General features: G+C 48.5%; 3 protein-coding genes across 15 annotated transcripts in view; 2 read left to right on the top strand and 1 right to left on the bottom strand.

Moving 5' to 3' along the window:
* rnf17 (ring finger protein 17) overlaps positions 1–688 on the top strand; it is a 30,012-nt gene extending 29,324 nt beyond the window's left edge. For 5 of the 6 annotated variants that reach the window (XM_088645552.1, XM_088645578.1, XM_088645569.1 and 2 more), the window contains one exon: positions 237–688. The gene's annotated coding sequence lies outside the window, so the exon portion shown is untranslated. The remainder of the gene's footprint in view (positions 1–236) is intronic. The other variant, XM_088645542.1, reaches the window with a different exon arrangement.
* On the bottom strand, positions 629–14,783 carry cpap (centrosome assembly and centriole elongation protein). Of its 7 annotated transcripts, none has more exons than XM_088645603.1 (17): positions 14,680–14,783; positions 11,950–12,372; positions 11,399–11,522; positions 10,721–10,960; positions 10,312–10,474; positions 9,595–9,697; positions 7,827–9,249; positions 7,044–7,176; positions 6,619–6,784; positions 5,946–6,173; positions 4,954–5,032; positions 4,000–4,115; positions 3,119–3,211; positions 2,843–2,983; positions 2,421–2,505; positions 1,927–2,047; positions 629–1,188 (listed from the first exon to the last, which is right to left on the bottom strand). In XM_088645603.1, exons 2-17 carry the CDS (start codon positions 12,286–12,288, stop codon positions 945–947), a joined length of 3,798 nt encoding a protein of 1,265 aa, XP_088501729.1. In that variant the 5' UTR covers positions 12,289–12,372; positions 14,680–14,783; the 3' UTR covers positions 629–944. The 7 variants fall into 7 exon arrangements, 5 of the variants coding, with proteins under 5 accessions (XP_088501729.1, XP_088501745.1, XP_088501719.1 ...); XM_088645619.1 differs by having other exon boundaries at positions 11,950–12,306; positions 14,680–14,749; XM_088645593.1 differs by lacking the exon at positions 14,680–14,783 and adding an exon at positions 13,333–13,527.
* Positions 14,784–14,802: 19 nt separating this feature from the next.
* Positions 14,803–18,230, top strand: part of LOC148675698 (protein mono-ADP-ribosyltransferase PARP4-like) — a 29,676-nt gene continuing 26,248 nt past the window's right edge. For both annotated transcript variants that reach the window (XR_015941219.1, XM_088645516.1), the window contains exons 1-4: positions 14,803–14,958; positions 15,926–16,121; positions 16,481–16,568; positions 17,794–17,872. Coding sequence is in view for 1 of the 2 variants with exons in the window: in XM_088645516.1 (XP_088501642.1) it covers positions 14,833–14,958; positions 15,926–16,121; positions 16,481–16,568; positions 17,794–17,872 (489 nt within the window). In the remaining variant the exon portion in view is untranslated. The remainder of the gene's footprint in view (positions 14,959–15,925; positions 16,122–16,480; positions 16,569–17,793; positions 17,873–18,230) is intronic.

The raw sequence follows: 18,230 nt of genomic DNA, 5'->3' as shown, positions 1-18,230 counted from the left end.
GAAAGATGAGGACTCATTTATACTGCTCTGCAATAATTGTCCTAAGCAGTTTCAGTTTAATTTTGCAAATAGCCAGGCACCTTTTACACAATTGAGGACAAGCAAAAGGACAGTTTTGCTGTTTAGTTGTACTGCAGCATTCTCCAACTTGACAGTGTTTTGAAGTTATAAACATTTACCTAAAACAACAATGTATCTATTCTAATTGAGGAAAGTAAAATTAATCTTATTTCTAGTTGGTGCAGGTATCAGTGGAAGATAGTGTCATTCCTCCATTCTTTTCAGAATCTGAAGTGACAGAAGGCTATTCTTGGATACCCAGGCATTAAGAGAATCTTCTCTCAAACTACTCTAAGGAAAATGGAGATGCATTTTTTTGTTTCTGCTCTATTGTTTGCATGGGTGGTGTTTTAGAAAATGACTTTTGGAAGGCAAAACTGTTGAAAGACCCTTTATTCTAAACTTTATTTTCAGTGTAGAATGTTGCAACTTTTCTGTACAATGTAAACTAATTCTGAAAAAAACTTACCCTCCGTTTATTTCCTACTTCAGTGCGTTAGCAGACACGGCTAAAATCTTTTCCTGTTTGTACTTGGGTGTTTTGTGTTGATAATGAAGAAATCTAGACCATTGATATGGTTGTACTTTATTTTTGTTTGACATTTAAAATAAAAAGGTTTGACATGGAGCAAGTATAATTCATGAGCAGAATTATTCAGTTTTATGAAGGAAATGGCTATAAGTTAAGAGCTCCCATTTTGATTTAGTGAATAAAAATAAATTACATTTTAATATACATTATGTACACTTAATTATAAAACCTCAGACGCAAACTCCACTCCTTTTCACTGCACACAACACAACGTGGGGACAATATACCAGTACAGTACAGCCAACTACACCACTCTCTTAATTCTACACACAGACCTTAGACAGGGCACTAATTAGGAGTAAAGAATTGATTTTGAATGAGGAGACAACAGGGCCTGCTCAGAGTCTACTTTTGTGTCCATAACAATATTCCCATCCTTGTCCTTGATTCGAACTCTGCCGGTAGGGTACTTGGTCTCTTGCTGGCCGTTGGCGTACACAGTTTTCACAGTTCCATCCGGGTACTCCCGCCTCTTGTACTCCGCCGTGTGGACTTCCCTCTGCCCGTTGTTGAATTCGATGACTTTGCTACCATCTCTGCAGCAAAGGAACAAAGAAAATGAGCGTTTTCCCATGGAATTTAATCTCCATTTTTTCCATCTGAGAGATACAACTAAACATAAATAAATCACGTTTTAAGGAAGAGAGGGAAACGCTGCATTTGTGAGGACTTTTGTTCTTGCTCGTAGTAAAAAAAAATGCCTTAGTATCCCATAAAGAGGCCTGGTGGTTATCCAGTAATTGAGAGGGCGAGCTGAGCGGAGAGGGGATGGTCCCAGGATGCTGGGCTCTGCTGTCGAGCCCTCATGAGGCATCTTGGGTTCATTGATGAAACACTGGTGGGGGGCTGTGCACTTGAGAACCCAGTGAAGACCCCACTCAGCCTTGACACTTAAGAGAGTAGAGCTTTAAGCAAAGGAGGCAACTGGGATGCCAGCGGGATCTTGGAGCGCACAGAACAGGAAGCACCTTTCAAGAATCCCAAGTAGCAATGATCCCGTCGTGTTCAAGATGTATTGAGTGTATTTACTAACTTCGACTTTTTCACAGGACTATTTCAAGATGCGTCCAACATGTGCATGTTCCGAGAAAATAAACGTGGAGAAATGTGTAGATGGGCATCTTGGACATAGAAGGAACATCTTGAACCAGCAGCAAAGCCATCTGGTCCTCCCCAAATTCAGCCGTTGTAGGCTATTTCCTGCTAAGTAGATGAGTAAAGAACAAAGCTAAACTATTCATATTGAACCAAGCCAAACTCTTTACGGGACTTACAGCTTTACTTGAATGATAGTTCCATCAGGAAACACACTCTCCTCCTGTCCATCAGGATACAAATTCTTAATGGTCTGGTCAGGAAACGTGATTTCTTTCCTGCCATCGGGGAAATGCTTCTCTGTTAAAAAGGAGAAGGGAAATAGAGGGTTAATTTTGTACACATTCAAAGTTAACTGCCTTCAGATGAATCTGAGGTGATGGTATTTGGAATTGAGTATTATGGGTTGTCTCATCCCCTCCATCATGAGTTCACACACACCTCTCTGTCCCCAGATGTAATACTGATAGGTACAGCAACTCTTTCATCCGCAGGGCAATATCTCTTTCAAACAATTGAACCATCTTCTGCCTGATCTTGTGGTACTACTGTTCCACTTACACCTTGTTTGGTTAAATTTCATCTGTCATTGCATTGCTATATTGGGAGTGTGCCGTGAAACAGATTTCCCCAGTGGGACAGTAAAGCAATGAAAAATAAAAGAGAAAAGTACCTATTTGATTATTGGGAAACTGTAAGACCTCCAGGCCATCGGGGTAGGTGGTATGCGTTGTCTGAGCATCAGCATAATAGTACACCTAAACACAGCAGCCGAGGTCGAGTTTGTTAGAAAGAAAAAGAGTTTGTTGGGGTTAAACATTTTTGTTCTGCAACAGCAGAACCTGTTTAACCCGACAATGGGATTAACTGCATCAACCATGATTTAATAAGCGTTTCCTGAGGCATGTAGATCAGTTTGATTGTTCTTCATCCTCACCTTCTGTCACAAATCAAGCGTCAGTCAAAATGTAAATATACATCTTCAGACAGTTCTGAAATACAGGCTACCACTCAGAGGTATTCAGTTTTTCTGTTCAGAGGTAAACTGGCCTTTTCTTTTCTCCCTTGGAAGAGGAACAGTAGCTAAGTACTTACCACTCTCTGATCTGCCAGTATTTGCTTGACATCCCCGTTAAAGAAAGTGACTTTAACACTCTTTCCATCAGCCATCACCTCCTTCTGGGTACCGTTGGGGAAGACGATGACTCGGATTCCACTCTTTAATACTTTTTCTATCTGAAAAACATGTTAGGCGGACCTCTTTTGTCAAGCATTTTATTCTTGGCCTTCAGTAATTAATATAAATTCACCGACGACTCGGGTTTCTAAATCTCTTATGAAGACTTGAGTCACTTGCAAGCGAGGTCATACTTTTCCATCTGGATGAATGGTTTCCTCCAAAATTTCTCCATTTTCCTCGACTCCACACAGGTCTTTTTGTGGATCGTCAGTCGGTACTGTGCTCTGCAATATAAATAGTTGAGCGTTTGGATATTATTACTCGTGCCGCCAGAGCCAGTTAAATAAAATAGTATGAAAATGGATTCATCTGCTTTACCCACCTACCAGGATTCCCTAATGAGATTGTAAAGGTCCTGCCTGTGTTTTATTGCGATAGTACAGTCCCAGCCTCACCCATCATTACTTTAATTTCTCTCCACATTATTGAGTTAGAGATATCATGACTAAAAGATTCTTGTAACGGGTGGGCAGGAAACCTGCTTTTCACATTCCACAGTTCACCTTTTCAAACAGGCAGCATTTTAGTCGAATGAACTTTATCACAGCATTAAAACAAGCCTTCAGTTACTTTTCTGTAGGAGTGCATGCTAAAAATAACATTTTGTAAGTATGTCATTGCAAAATAAACCGTTCCACCTACAGAAAAAAAACTCAACCCTAAACTGATATTTCAGGGGGTCACGCTGCCTCTTGATTTTGTTTGACTTTCTTCTATTTCTTTATTATCTGAAGTTATTAACTTGTAAACTAAGTTTAGATTAAGAAGCAGAATCCATAGAAAACACCCACTGTTCAACGTTAAGAACATTACCACTCATCAATGGACAGATTCTGACCAGTTTTATAACTGCTGACTGATACCGTGTTGATGTTTAATCCACATCTTGTTGCACAAAAAATCCATGACTGCAATTACTTCTAAGACTTGTGGCATAAATGTATTGGTATAAATGACTTTCTGAATGCAGAAAAGATCTTACTATGCTCTAATTTCAAAAAGTAGTACTCACAGCAGGTAAGACAACAGGAGACTCTGGGTGCAGTTCAGTTTTCCTCAGTTCAGACATCACCTGCTCCTCTATGCTGGACACAGCTGTGGGGACTGGAACAGACCTAATGCTGTTGACTAAAACATTACAGCAATTGTTCAGGAAGCGGGCATTCATGTGTGAAAAAAAATTCAAGGACAAGCATCATAAAGCTGAAACCCAAGAAACATTACAAAAATCCCTGGCTACAATTAGGGAAGAGGTAGAGAATGAAATATTAAATATTTGTTACATTCCAAACCAAAATGTTTATTAAATGAAACAGCAAATTCAGACAGAACACAACTTTGTTTATACAGTATGAATAATGTGACGCACATATCTTTGAAAGTAAACTCTGCTTGATATTCTGCTTGCCACCTACTATCCTGTAGCTCCCAGCTGACAGCCCACTGGAGCCCAGCAGGTGTGAGCCGGGCCAGTACCTGGATGGGAGACCTGGGAAAAACTAAGGCTGCTGCTGGAAGAGGTGTGAGTGGGGCCAGCAGGGGGCGCTCGCTCTGTGGTCTGTGGGTCCTGCCCCAGTATGGTGATGGGGACACTATACTGTAAAAAAAAAAGTTGCCGTTCTTTGAATAATGTGTAAAACCAAGGTCCTGACTCTCCGTGGTCATTAAAAATACCAGGGTATTTCTTGAAAAGAGTAGGGGTGATAATCCCTAGTTTTCTGGCCTTTACCAATCCTGGCCTCCTAATAATCCCCCTCTCTGAACTGGCTTCATCACTCTGCTCTCCTCCCCACTGAGAGCTGGTGTGTAGGGAGCGGACTGGGGCATCATCCAGGTGGGGCTGCACACTGGTGGTGGAGGGGCAGTAAGGTAGTGTCCAGAGGTGGGCTATACAAGTGTAAGGAGTTATTAATTATGTAAAGCATAGGCAACTTCCCTAAAAGGAAACCGAAGACGCCCTCTGTACCTGTACCTTCTGCCACAGTGCTGTTCTCCCTCGCTGTCTTGGTAGGCGGGGGGCTGTTTGTGGCAGTAACCTGGAGACTCTTAACAGACGAAAAACACGTCGCGTTACTTTCAGCTGCATCTACAAAGACCGAAAGCGATCACATGTTTTGCCAAACCTCGGTCCCAATGTTTTGCCATCGGCAGCTTCCTACATTTTAAAGACTCAACTGGACTGCCTTCACCTTTTGTTTCTGAAAATACCCCAGCCAGTTTATCCCTACTGACACGAAAAGCAGACACCCAGGGAGGAGCTACTGTAAGGCTGGATCCAACACTACACAACCGGTGCCCCAGGAAACACCTGCCAGCCAGTTGTCCCAGTACTAGTGCTCACGGGGAGTGAACAAAGTGGTATTATTCTTAAACGTTAAAGCGTATTTGCATAGAAATACCCAGAAATAATAGGTAACATTCTGCACTCTTGCCTCCAGTCCTGATCTTCTCGTCTCAACATACAGTTGGACATACAGCAAAAACAGCCATTTGGACTGACTTCACTGTGCCAATACCTATGGAAATGTGTGAAGTTGCAGTACTGTTTGTGTTACCTTAACCACGATTCCTGGTGTCAAAGGAATCTCTGTTCCAAAACCAGGCGGTTGGATGAATAATGAAAGATCTCATCTCTTTGTTCTGTTACAGGTCAGAAGTACTGATCTATAGCCAGATGGTTAATGCCGATTTTTTTTTTCTACGTCAGAGATACTATTACTTATTCGACTGACACTTTTATCCCAAGACAATTTAAACATTTGCCCCCATTTACACAGCTGGGAATTTTACCGTCGCTATTCAGGTGGAGCTTATGGACGGAACCGTCTCTAAAAGTATTGGCAAAATAAAAATTGTAACCGTTGGCCGTCAGCGGTCAGCGTGATCCCGTCGTTCTGCACCTGAGCAGTGCGCGTGAGCACTGGGGCAATAAGGAGCTCGAGCAGACCCAGGACTCACGGTGGGCTGGGGCCGCCGGCCGCCGGCCGCGGTGCCTTCAGCGCCCGCCTCTGCCTTCCTCCAGGCCTGCACCCGCAGGCGCCCCAGCACGCCGACCTCCTCGTGCAGCGCGGCGTTCTCCCGGCCCAGGGCGTCCAGCTGCAGGCGCAGCCGCCTCTGTGCGCCGGCCCAGCGCGCCTCCCGCCGCCGCAGCTCCTCCTGCAGGGCGGCCGCCTGCTGCCGCAGCGCCTGCAACAACACCAGGCCCCAGCCGGTCAGCGCGGGCCCCCTCTGCGCCTCCCCGCCCTCTGGGGCGACCCCAGCAGCGCGGCCACAGCCCTCACAAGCCCCAGCCCCAGCTAGTCTGCGGGTCCAAGTGTGCTTAGACACCACTCTGGTGTGAAAGAGCAAAAGGCAGATGTTCTTTCTCACAATGTCAACGTGGCCCAGTTATAATAATAATAATAATAAACTATTTTATATAGCGCCTTTAAAGGTGGCTTCTCAAAGCGCTTTACAGGATGACAATAACAATAAATAAGAAGACTACAACAATAATTAAGAAGATTGTTATCTCCCAGCCCCACCCCTTTGATGCTTCCTCAAACACACAACAAGCTTGGATCTGCCCAGCAGTCCAGATCTCCGGCCCCTCCCGGCTACTGCAGAGACAGTCAACATGAATGGCCCCGACCTGCATCTCCTCTCGCTCCTTCTTGTCGGGAATGGCTCTGGCAGCGGACGCGTACTTCTCAAACACCTTGCGCTCCTTCTGTAGTTTCTTCATCTCCTCCTTCTTCAGCTCCTCCAGTCGAGCCAGCTCCTCGGCCTTCTTCTGTTCAAACTCCGCCACCTCCTTCCTGCAAGCAGCATCTCCTCTTAAATACCATCGCAAACTGGGAATCCCCCCAGAACCGAACACTAAAACACTTGCAGGGACTTGAAATCCATTGACCCCGATTGTAACCAAAGAATCATCTCTTTTCAGTTCAGCAAGTCCATTCAATCATTTGGCAGAATACACAAGAATCAATGCAAGGTGATTTCTCAGCCTGCCCTTCTGGATCTCTCTGCAGAGGTCTCATTTAACGATGCCCCAGGTAGCTCTCATCTCCCTACCTCAGCTTTTCCAAAGCCGCCTCCCTCTCCTGCCGGAGACTCGCCAGCGCGGAGTTCTCTGCCCTGAAACGCTCGATTTGCGTCTCCAGTTCCACCAGCCTCTCCCTCAGCAGAGCGGACTGGGGGTTGTGGCCTGCAAGGACACAGGAGGAGGAGGGAGGTGTGGCATTAATACGCGCTCGTCCAAGTGCAGGCTGAGCTGCAGGGCCACGGGTTCGAACCCGAGTCACGTCACCAGCTGGCTGTCAGAGGACTTCCCCCATCAGTGGCAAGCAGCTAATTGGGAAGTCTGTGAAGTTGCAATGTGTGTTACCTCAACCACGATTCCTGATGTCGAAGACGCACAATTTCACAGTCTTTCTCCGTTCCAAAACCAGGCGGTTGGATGAATAATGAAAGATCTCATCTCTTTGTTCTGTTACAGGTCAGAAGTACTGATCTATAGCCAGATGGTTAATGCCTCCAACCGTGTTAAATTCTTCCCGATTTTGTTTTCTACGTTAAGGGATACTATTATTTATTTGGCTGATGCTTTTATCCACAATAACTTAAAAGATTTGCACCCATTTACACAGCTGGGAATTTTACTGTCACTATTCAGGTGGAGCACCCCTGTTCAATGGTACAACAGCAGTGCCTTGCCTGGGATTTGAACCCACAACCTTCCAGTTGCGAGTTCCTGTTCCTGACCGCTGTTCCACGCCGCTGCCCCAGCTTGTACAGTGCATACGTGATGCAGCACAGCTTGCTCTCCCACCCTGCAGTTAAATATCCCCGGCTCACCTGGCGCCGTGCTGACGGGATCATCCTCCCGGGAAGGGGCGGGCTTTGGTTTGGGTTTCAGAGCCGGAAACAGCCTGGCCATCAGGTCTGAGGCTAGGGGAGGCCCGCTGTCTGCAGGACTGCCTCCTGGTTTAGTGCCTGCCGCCTTCACCGCAGCCACTTTCCTCTTGAGCCCTTTGTCTGCGGCAGAGAACCTGCCGGCCGCATCGTTTCCTAGAGCGGCGTTGCCATTGACGTCCTCCTCTAGATCGTTCCATGTGTCGTCATCATCAAACACAAAGGCGTCCTCCGCCGCTGGCCCCGGCGCTGCAGGCGCTGTGGGGCTGCCGCTGCCCGTACAGCCAGCCTCGCCGCCGTCGCCGCGCTGCACAGCTCCGTCCTCGTAAGACGTTTTGTCGTACCGGACACGAGCGTCGCAACCGTGGCCGCCGGCGCGAGCTCTCCCCACCCGCGGGGCCCTCCCCCCCGTCAGGGTGTCATCCATGTCCTCCGAGGCCGAGCCGCTCTGCCATGACGAATCGCTGTCTTCATCACATTCCCCGTTTCCGTCTCCGGGACCTTTATCCAGGTCCTTCAACACGGACTCTGACCTCGCCTGCTCTGTCCTGGCGTCCCCCGTTTCAGGCGGACTCCGCGCGGCCCGGTCGTGGGCGCTCCTCTCCGGACCCGTCTTCGCGGCTTTCGGCGGTTTAATCGGAGTAGAGGACAGCCTGCGTCTCCTGCAGTCCAGCCGGTCCAGGTGCAGCACCCTCTGCACGAAGGAGGAGTTGCTGGAAAAGGATATTTCATCCGCCGCCTGTTCCAGGAGCTCAAATTCATCCAGCTCCAGGTTCTCCTTCTGCTTCTCTTTCTCCCAGCTCTCCAGCTTCCTCTGGAAGGACAGCTCAAAGGAGTACTCTTGCTCTGGAGGGGGGATGTGCGTTGATGTTTTCGGTGGCACACACTGTTTTGTCTCCTCTGAGCACCCCTGCTTCGCCGGGGCCGTCTTGCCAGGCCCGGTGCAGGCCGGCTGGGAACCTCCTGCTTTTTTGCCTTGAACCTTCACGGCCAGTGCTTCTTGGGCCTGTCCCGAAACACTCGGCTGTTTAGACTCTACAGCAGCGCCGTGCCCAGCGGCACTGCCAAGAACATTTTGCGCCTTGCTTCCCTTGGCCAAGGAGACAACCTGCGACCTGTTCGGCGGGCCCGCCAGGCGCTCAGAGCTGCTTTCTTTGCTCAGTATGGCAGTCTTGCGCTGTACGGGCTGTTGACTGCTTCTGGGCGCCACTGTCCTCTGGCAGCTCGTCTTGGGCTGGGGTTTAGCGTCAGTTTTACTCGTCTCTTTGACTGGAGCGGCCTTTCCTTTAGTGAACCGAGAAAGACCCTCTCCTCGCTTCAGGAACGCCCTTTTCGGCTGGGCTTTTACCTCTGCTGCAGCCCGGCCCTTTAGAAAGAGAAGATCACAGAGTCACTCTTAGGACACAAAACTGAAAGACTGAAGAAACCTATGAGTCGAATTATTTTTTCATCACAGTCAGTAATCGAAGTGGGTTGTTCCCCTGTGTGTTTGCGATTGCCCCTATATAATTATAATATCATATCATTTTTCAAAACTTTTCCAGGTCTGGAAAATGACATTTTCCAGGATTTCCATGACCGTGGAGTATGGTTGTTATGCATCAGGACCGCAGCTGTCATGAAAATGCGGTACTGTTTTAATCCAGGACCAGATTCATCTCCATGGCATGAAGTGGGAAGTGTGGGTCAACAGATCTGACAGTGCGCCGACCTGCTCCCGGTTTTCTCCCAGCCTCTGTTCCTCCAGCCTCATCTGCTCCTCCAGGAGCTCCTCGAACGTCTGCTTCCGGCCGCCAATCCCAGGCTTGATGGGCCTGTGTGCACCGAGATCCGCAACAAGTTAACATTGGAACAAAATGTGCAGGGTCGCTCGGTTTCTCATCCGGCCTCATGGAGGATCTAAACGACGACTAAAAGAATCAGAATTCTGAAACAACACGGAACAGTGCTCTGCACCAAGTACGGGCTTTATCTATCTAAATAAAAAGTTTTTGGAAAGATCTGTGCTTTGGAAGGGGTCTATGACGTGTGCATCTTCCCAGACTTGGACGTACAAGTCCTTCAAGCCTGGCGGTTCAGTTACTGATCTATTTCCAGTCTCGCCCTGTGCAATTTAAAATGTGCTCACAATGGCAGAACACACCAGCATCAATACAGTATTCCTGCTAATATGCACTGTGACAGACGGCAATATTACAGTCAACAATACAAGATCTTAAACCGCGAAAGGAACTCGTACCATCTTTGACTGATTTTTGGTGAAAAAGTTAGATTGAACATGTTTTAACACTTGACACGTGTCCCATCTCTCGTACTGAGACACCTTCATTCTGCCGGCAGATGTAATGAAATTCATCATCAAGGCCCATTCTGTGCTCCATGTGGTGGTGGTGATGGTGAACGGCGCAGCCCCTGCCTGGGTGGGTACCTGTCACTAGGCAGCGGGCGTCCTTCTTGTGGAGAAGCTGCTCCGGCTGGACCCGGAGCAAATTCGTCCCTCGCAGCTGGGTGGCTGCACTGGGGCTCGTCTTCATAACCACTGCTTCTGCACAGCTCTTCTCCACTCCGATCGTCACTCCACAAGCTTCTTCCTGTTCAAGACAGGACTTCTCATATGAAACATCACAGTAGTAAAGGACAGCGGTGTCTTTCACGGTCAGAGAGAGCTGCTCAGGTCACTGACAAACCGGGGACTACAGAAGAGTGTCCCGAACGCCTGGGAAGAGCTACTGCCACCCCCAGAACACAATCATAAGTACTTCCTCTAGTATGTCAGGACGTAAATCTCTGAACCACACCAAGATCACAGAGCACCGTGTGTGGGCAAGGAGATCTACCCAGACTGCAGTCGGAGTCCTCCTCTTCCTCGGTGTCAGAAGCGGCGCCTGCAGCCCGCTGCAGGACACAGGGGCTCCCTCCGAGAGCGCCAAGGGCAGGGCCCCCGTCCGCCTGCAGCCCTGGGGTGCACTGATCCAGAGGAGCCCCCCAGTCACCCGGGGGGTCGGGCTGCACTTCCGGGGTGAGAGGTCGTTCCCAGAGCTCCTCTCCCTCGACAGCCTGAGGCGCGTCCGGGTCGTCTGAGGAAAACAACCATCACTGCCCATCCCTCAAGTAACGATAACTTAGCTCATTAAAAAAAAAAAGCTATACACTTTCAGAAAAAAAATTAGATGTACCTAAATTAATCCAATTATCCCCCATATACATATTAACATCTGAGAAAAACATTCAATCTGCTTATTTAAGAATATCTAGCAAATCAGAATGGCTTTAACCCACAAATAAATAAAAAAATCTATAACCGTACTCCAGAAAAAAGCTATTTTTTTTGTTCCAATGCTCCTTTTTCTAAATCATTTTACCAGTGTTTCTTGTTAGGAACTGGGCTTCAGCTCCCCGGTGATGGGCAGAAGCGAGTTCAACAGTACCTGCGAGGGCCCGCGGACCGGGCCCACTGGCTGTACCTGCGAGGGCAGCCTGCCCCTCAGCCTGTGACGGCGGCCTGCTGGCTGTACCTGCGAGGGCCTGCTGGGCGGAGGCCATGTGCAGCAGTCTCTGCTGCTCCTCCAGCAGTCTGCGCAGCTGCTGCATCTGCTGGTTCTTCAGCTGCTCCTGCTTCTGCTGCTGCCACTCCTTCAGCTGCAAGGGCAGGACTGTCAGAACAGCGCGAGGAGGGGGCTCTTTTCCCTGTGCCACACTCACAAACTACCTGCCCCCCCCCAGCAGGGAAATCCTGCAACTCCAGAACAGCACAGACGCTGGCTGGCTACATTACTGCAGGCAGCGAGGGACCTTGTCTGTATATCCAACGTGAGGGATATCTCTGCCTACTAAGAGAGAGGCCTACGAACATCAATAAAAAATTATACCCATCACGAGCGATAAGCCGATCTCATCTGAGCTTTTTTGGGGGTTTGGTTTTGTGCCCTTACTTCAAACAGAGAGTGACAGCTGACCACAGGGCTGTGTTAAAACCCGTCTCTGGAACCAGTCACAGATGAGTGTGGACTACACCTGAAAGGAGGAATGAAATGCAGATACAGACATGTATCCTGTATGACTGCACCTGTTCCAGCTGTCGCATTAAGGGAGCGCTGTGCCTCTGTCCCGCCGTGTCGAGCTCCTCCGGGCTGCCCAGCCGAGCAGCCGGGCCGGGCGCTACGGACTCCGGGCCGGCCGGGCCGAGCGAGTCCACGCTGAGGCAGCTGCTGCTCCTGGACACGGGCAGAGGCAGGAACTGCGCGGAGAACGAGTCGTCTCCGCCCGGGGCGGCCGGGCTCCCGTCCCGGCCGGCGCGGCTGAGGAGGGCCGGCGGCGGGTCCAGAATCACCCCGGCTCGGGGGCTGCACGACATCCAGCGGGCCAGGAAACTGGGTTCGGGCTGCAGGCCCGCCGAGGCCGACATGGTGGAGGGGATGCAGTGCTGGGAAGGCAGAGTTCAGCTCAGAGGGCTCCCATTGAGGGGCTCAGCGGCGTCTCACTTCAAAACCTAGGACATTCACGTCATCAGATGCACGCATTTATCGGGCAGAAAATAACAGATTATTATTGCAGAAACTTAACAGACTAAAATCCAACAGACATTAGCTCGGGCAGGAATCTCATCATCCGAAATCCACTTCACCTTTGCCCCTTTTTGCACCCCAGTCTAACCTCATCGCCGGAGATCTGAACGTACCCATCGCACGTTTCTCCGTGTGAAAAGACGGAGATGCCAATGTCTGCCCGTAAAGACTCACCAGAAGCTGTCGTTCCCCGTTTCACCAGTGTCTCCTGGAGCTGCAAAAAGATATCGACCCGCGGACACGAAAGGAGAGCCGCGGGTTCACTACAAGCGCTTCGACCAAGACATAACTTTTTGCATTCCCTTTTGAACTATCAACCTTACCCCACAGCTACACAACGGCCCGACTCACGCAGGACCGAGCAGCAGTGAGACGGCAGAAGCGCACTTCTTCCGCCTGCAAGAGCTTTACACGTCTGCCGCTGGACTAGTGTAACATGTCCACGTCTTCAGCTATGCATGTGCAAAAATGGCCCCTTTTTCAGTTCGTGGGGGGCTTTCCCGAGACACCGCACCGTCCTCTCGCCGTTCAAGAGCCCGGGACATGCGTTGTCCATCTCAGCAAAAAGAAATCGCACCAAACCGGGCTCCTGTGTGCGAGTCCAGCTTAACATTCATTTGTCGACCTCCTCTCTCACATCACGAATCTGTGCCAAATGGCAAAGGACTGTCTGCATAACTTTCTTAAGAGACGGTTGTTGTTGTTTTTTTTGTTTTGCACATGTCTAATCCGAGTTGTATTTTATTGCCAGCGTAACCCTGTTTGAACGGGGTTGTCTCCGCTTTCCAGAGCCTTTTCATCGGCAGGATATCACAACTCTTAGAGCCGGGACGAATTCAAAGGGCTGTGTCAAACCGAGTTTTTTTCAGCGGAGATTTACTCACCTCGTCGATCCCAGACGTTTGGAGACTATGTATGAATGCACGAACTCACGCAGATGCGAACTGGGGAAAAAACACTTTCCGAATATACCGCCATATAAAAACAATACCCGCGAGAGAGACAACTCAGCGCCAGGGCTATGGGTTATGGGAATTGTAGTTGGACAGGCGGAGTTTTCACGCAGCTAAAGGCGGGGAGTTCTGATTCTGGACTACATCTCCCACAGTGCAGTGCTCCGAGTACGTTACAGGGTTGAACCGCCGGTGGGGTACGAGGTCGCCCGTGTTTGCGCTGTTGTCAAGGCGGCGGGGAGACGCTAAAGGTGTTGACATTTTGTATTTGTCCTCTTCTCTGCTGTCAAAAATGCGATGAAAGACGCATTTCGCAAGACCTTGCTGTCCTTGTCACAAAAGCAACGGCACAGGACCGCGCTCGAAGCAGCGAAATTAAATCTTGTTCTCTCGTCTCCAGGGCCCGAAAAAAAGATACTTCTTCACTCATTCTTGAATGTCATCCTACTGTTAGTTACCGTTGGTCAAGAACTCTGTTTTGTTCAACACAAGTTTACGATACCGAGAAACACGGACCCTATAACACTCGTAACTATATTTTTTCTTCTTTCAGCCTCATATACAGTGTAGTAAAATCTTAGTCTATCCCCGTGGCTCTCCAGTGTGAATAAACAGATCTACACGGTATATACTGTACACGGTCTTCGCTTTATAACGCGTTTTTTTCCTCTCTCCCCCGCAGTCGCAGCTCTGCGCAGACCCTGCCAGATGCGCGTTCTGCCGGGCGGCTGCGTGACGTCACACCTGCGCAGCTCAGCGAGTCTGCGGCTGCCGAGCGCTAGGAAGAACAATATATTTGCCCTTTCACACAGGTGGGACTCCCAGCAGCTACAAACTTTTAAGTCGCACCCCACAACGATCCCACCTCCCCCCAGGTAAAACTAAACAGAGCTGTATCGCTTTCACAGCCGCCATTTCGTCTAGTCCTCTGGTACGCAGTAAGGAAAAGTTGTTTTCTTTGGACTGTGTAAGGCATTAAACAAGACGAGACAAGAACTTTTCTCGGAAGCGGAACTGTTTTATCCAGGAAGGACAGGATATAGTCTGTGCATTTGAGTCGGTCCTGTTTTCTTATTCGTCGCTTTATTTTATCCCTTTTATTCAGACAGAAGACGTCTTCCGCGTCCGGCAGCCGAGGTGGGAGCTGACCAGTTCAGAGGTTCAGGAACCCAGGCGGATCTCTCTGGGGTCCGATAACGAGCAAATTGAGCCGACCTGTAAGAGCCCAGCTGTCCTGACCGCCTGTAAACACAAACACACAAACACACACACACACACCTCTCAGGAAATACACCTTCACATGTCCTCGGTGGCTTGGGATCGGTTTCTGCTCTCTTCACGGACTGCGTGTCGTGTACTGTAGGTGAGACCGAGCTGCGCTCTCCTGCCTTCTGACGCGTCTCCCGTCGGCTGCGCCGAGGACGCTAAACCATGCCGGCCTTTGACAACTGCCTTGTGGCCCTGGAGGTGAAGGACCTGCACATCGGAGAGAAGAAGAGGTTAAAGGCTGCAATAACAGACAATGGGGGGAGCATTGCTTTTGTCATCAACAAGAAGGTACAGTGTCCCTAAAACGTGCATGAAGCAGGGAGCAAAGTTCTGATGGTAGAACAGGCTTCGTGAAATGCTACATTTTTTTAGAAATCAGTGGATTTCAGTTGTGGACGTGACCTGTGGCCACACATTTATGACAAACATTGAAAGCCGTCTGTGCCGGGACTTGCAGGAGGCACTGGTTTCGGTAAACTTAAACAGGCAGCAAGCTTGCATTCACTCTGAACTTTCTAGTTTGTCATCACCAATGATATCTTTTATGTGTAAAGTGCCTTTCCAGTCCCAAGGATGCTGTACGTAGTGATAAAAAAAAGTACAACTAAAAGTAAAAGGAAAAAAAAAGACAAGAGCATACAGGTTCATACAGATAGAATGTGGGACAATCAGCCACAGGTAAAAAAAAAAAAACAGAAGTTTTGATATAATTTTTTTTAGATACACGTTTTCTCAACTAGACATTGCTGAGAAATTCAAGTAGGGAGCTGCGCCAGCACGCGTAGGCTGCAAAGGAACAAGTAAAGGTTTATTCCAGCTGAAAAGAGAAGAAATGAAACACAACGTTTCGGCTGTGGAGCCTTCTCCGCCTGAAGAAGACTCCACAGCCTTCACACCTGAAGAAGGCTCCACTCCCAAAGCTGTGTTGCTTTTCTTCTCTTCTCAGCATGGAGTAAACCTTTACTTGCTCCTTTGCTGAGAAATGTTTTTCTTATGGCCCTGAAAGGCCGTTATGTGCCAACGACAGGCTCTCTGCCGGTCCCGAGAGCAGCAGACCTGCATCGCTCACGTCCTGTGTCCTGTGTCCTGTGTCCTGTGTCCTGTGTCCTGTGTCCTGTGTCCTGTGTCCTGTGTCCTGTGTCCTGTGTCCTGTGTCCTGTGTCCTGTGTCCTGTGTCCTGTGTCCTGTGTCCTGTGTCCTGTGTCCTGTGTCCTGTGTCCTGTGTCCTGTGTCCTGTGTCCTGTGTCCTGTGCAGTGCACCCATGTCATCGTCAGTAACCTGGACAGCGTGAGCTCCAACCGCCTGAAGAGCATCCGCAGGTTCCAGGTGCCGGTGGTGGGGGTGGAGTACGTGTCTCAGTGCCTGGAACAGGGGAGACTGCTGGCGGTGGAAGGGTACTCTCCGGCTCTGCCACATCCCCGTGACCCCCCTCGCACCCCAAAACTGACAGGTAGTGGCCGGCGGCTCAGGTGGCCCGTTCACCACCCGCTGTCAAACGCAGTGCGGACGCTTTTCACTCAGAATTATTCCTTCTTCTAAAAGGCAGAAAATGGACCCTAAAAAGTGCAACAGAGGCTCCCAGAGCCCAATACAGCAGGTTTCCGGAGTCTCCTGACACTTTCACTGTTTTGAAGTCAGAGGTTTATTTTAAAGGGATTTGGGGCACCTGACATTACTCTAAGACTCCCTGAAGCCTGTTCACTCCTGTCTCATTTTCTTTCTTCCACTGAATTTACATGCTTCTCAAGGCAGGAGTTTGGGCTTGTCATTTAAAAGCCGGGGGAAACTGAAGATCTCTGTCCACTCCAGGTCAGCAGCCCAGAGAGCAGCCAAAAGACCTTCCGGAGCAGAATGAGGAAGAGAAGGCTGAGGAAGGCCCAACACTAGGCCATTTCAGGTGTGGTGGGCTTGTGCAGAGCAAACTGCAACACGAGATGATGCCTTACCTCTGTTTTTAAAAGCGTCTCCATTTTCTCAGGAATGAGGATTAAGGATAAGATCATGTCTACGACACTTTGTTCATGGTTTATGTCATTCCCATTGTACAGTGCCTTGCAAGTACAAAATGACTGATGCCCATTTCTTAAAATCAGTGTTTTGTTTAAAACCTGAATGCTCAACCTGAAGACTTTCAGTCTTAATCAGCTGACAACATATGGGAAAGATAAGTAAATTTCAGGAAAAATTGAAAAGAAAAAAACTTAAATAGGTTGATTGCAAAAGTATTCAGGCCCACAAACCTGGTAGCAGCACTTTTGGCAGCACATACAGTTGCAAGTCTTGTAGGGGAGGTCTCTACCAATTTTGCACACCAGCGTAGTGCAATTGTAGCCCATTTCTCTTGGCAGATGTGCTCAAGCTCTCAAGATTTATGGGAATCATTTGTGGGCAGCAGTTTGCAAGTCTTTCCACAGATTACTGATAAGACTCAAGTCCGGAGATTGATTGGGCCACTTAGGCACATTCACTTTCTTATTGTCAAGCCTCTGGCCTCGTGCTTTGAGTCCCGTTGAAAGGTGAATTTCTGTCCCGGTTTTGGGTCTGAAGCAGGTTCACCTTTGTGATCTGTCAGTATTTTGCTCCCTCTGTGTGCCCACCAGTCTTATCGGGCTTCCCAGTCCCTGCTGATGAGTGTCAGAACTCGAACATACTGCCGCCACCACCCTGCTGGACAGTTGGGATGGTGCTGACTGAGTGATGACCTCTTCTGGCTTTCAGTCAGATGTAATGCTCTGCGTTTAAAGACATGAGAAGGGCCAAGCGCCTTTTTCTCATTTGTAACCTATCTAGCTTGTTTGGTAGTTAGTAGTTAATTGGTTTATTTTTTTAAAAAAAAATCAAAGTTTTGTCTTATCTGACCAAAAAGCCTTCTGTCACCTTTCGGCACTTTGGTGCAGACCTGGTGGTGGAAATGCCTCCACTTGAATTAACCCCTGGACTGGGATCCAGGATCACAGTTCCTGCTGGGGAAAAGGCCAGGCAGAAATGTCGATTGCGTTTTAGAGCCAGCGCTTTTCATGACTGCCAGAGTCAAGTGTAAACATGTTTTAGTAGCCCACTTGATGTGTTTCTGTTAATATATTTGTCTTTTATTCACATTTGCTGTGTGCTCTCCTGTTTAGGGTTTATGGTGAGAATGAGAAAGGCTTGCCGACATACCCAGAAGATTTCCAGGTGGCCAAGTATTCTGTTTTTGACAAGGTAAACAGACTGTTTTCTTCCTGTATTCAAACATTCTGCTTTAATCGTCCTCTGTTCTGTAGCATTGTGTAATAATTATTGCAGGCAGGTATAGTGCAATCTTTAATATTTGTTTTATAAGTCTGTCATTTTTTATATATGTGAGACATGGCCTAATATAAAATAATTTCAACCCTTTTATTCTCTCCAATAGAAAATATGAATAGCACAAAATGACAGTTCTGATTTACAAAATGAATCATATTAAGAAGTTTAATGGGGACTCCCCTCCACCGCCACCAGTGTGCAGCCCTACCTGGATGATGGGAATAGCTTATCTCTGGTACAGCAGTCATGAAAGCGCTGTACAATCACGGAC

This window comes from Lepisosteus platostomus, chromosome 2, assembly GCF_059453375.1.
Source record: "Lepisosteus platostomus isolate fLepPlt1 chromosome 2, fLepPlt1.hap1, whole genome shotgun sequence".
NCBI classification, from domain to species: Eukaryota; Metazoa; Chordata; class Actinopteri; order Semionotiformes; family Lepisosteidae; genus Lepisosteus; species Lepisosteus platostomus.
Note: the sequence above shows the minus strand (reverse complement) of the source record. Positions and strands in the feature narration are given on the sequence as shown.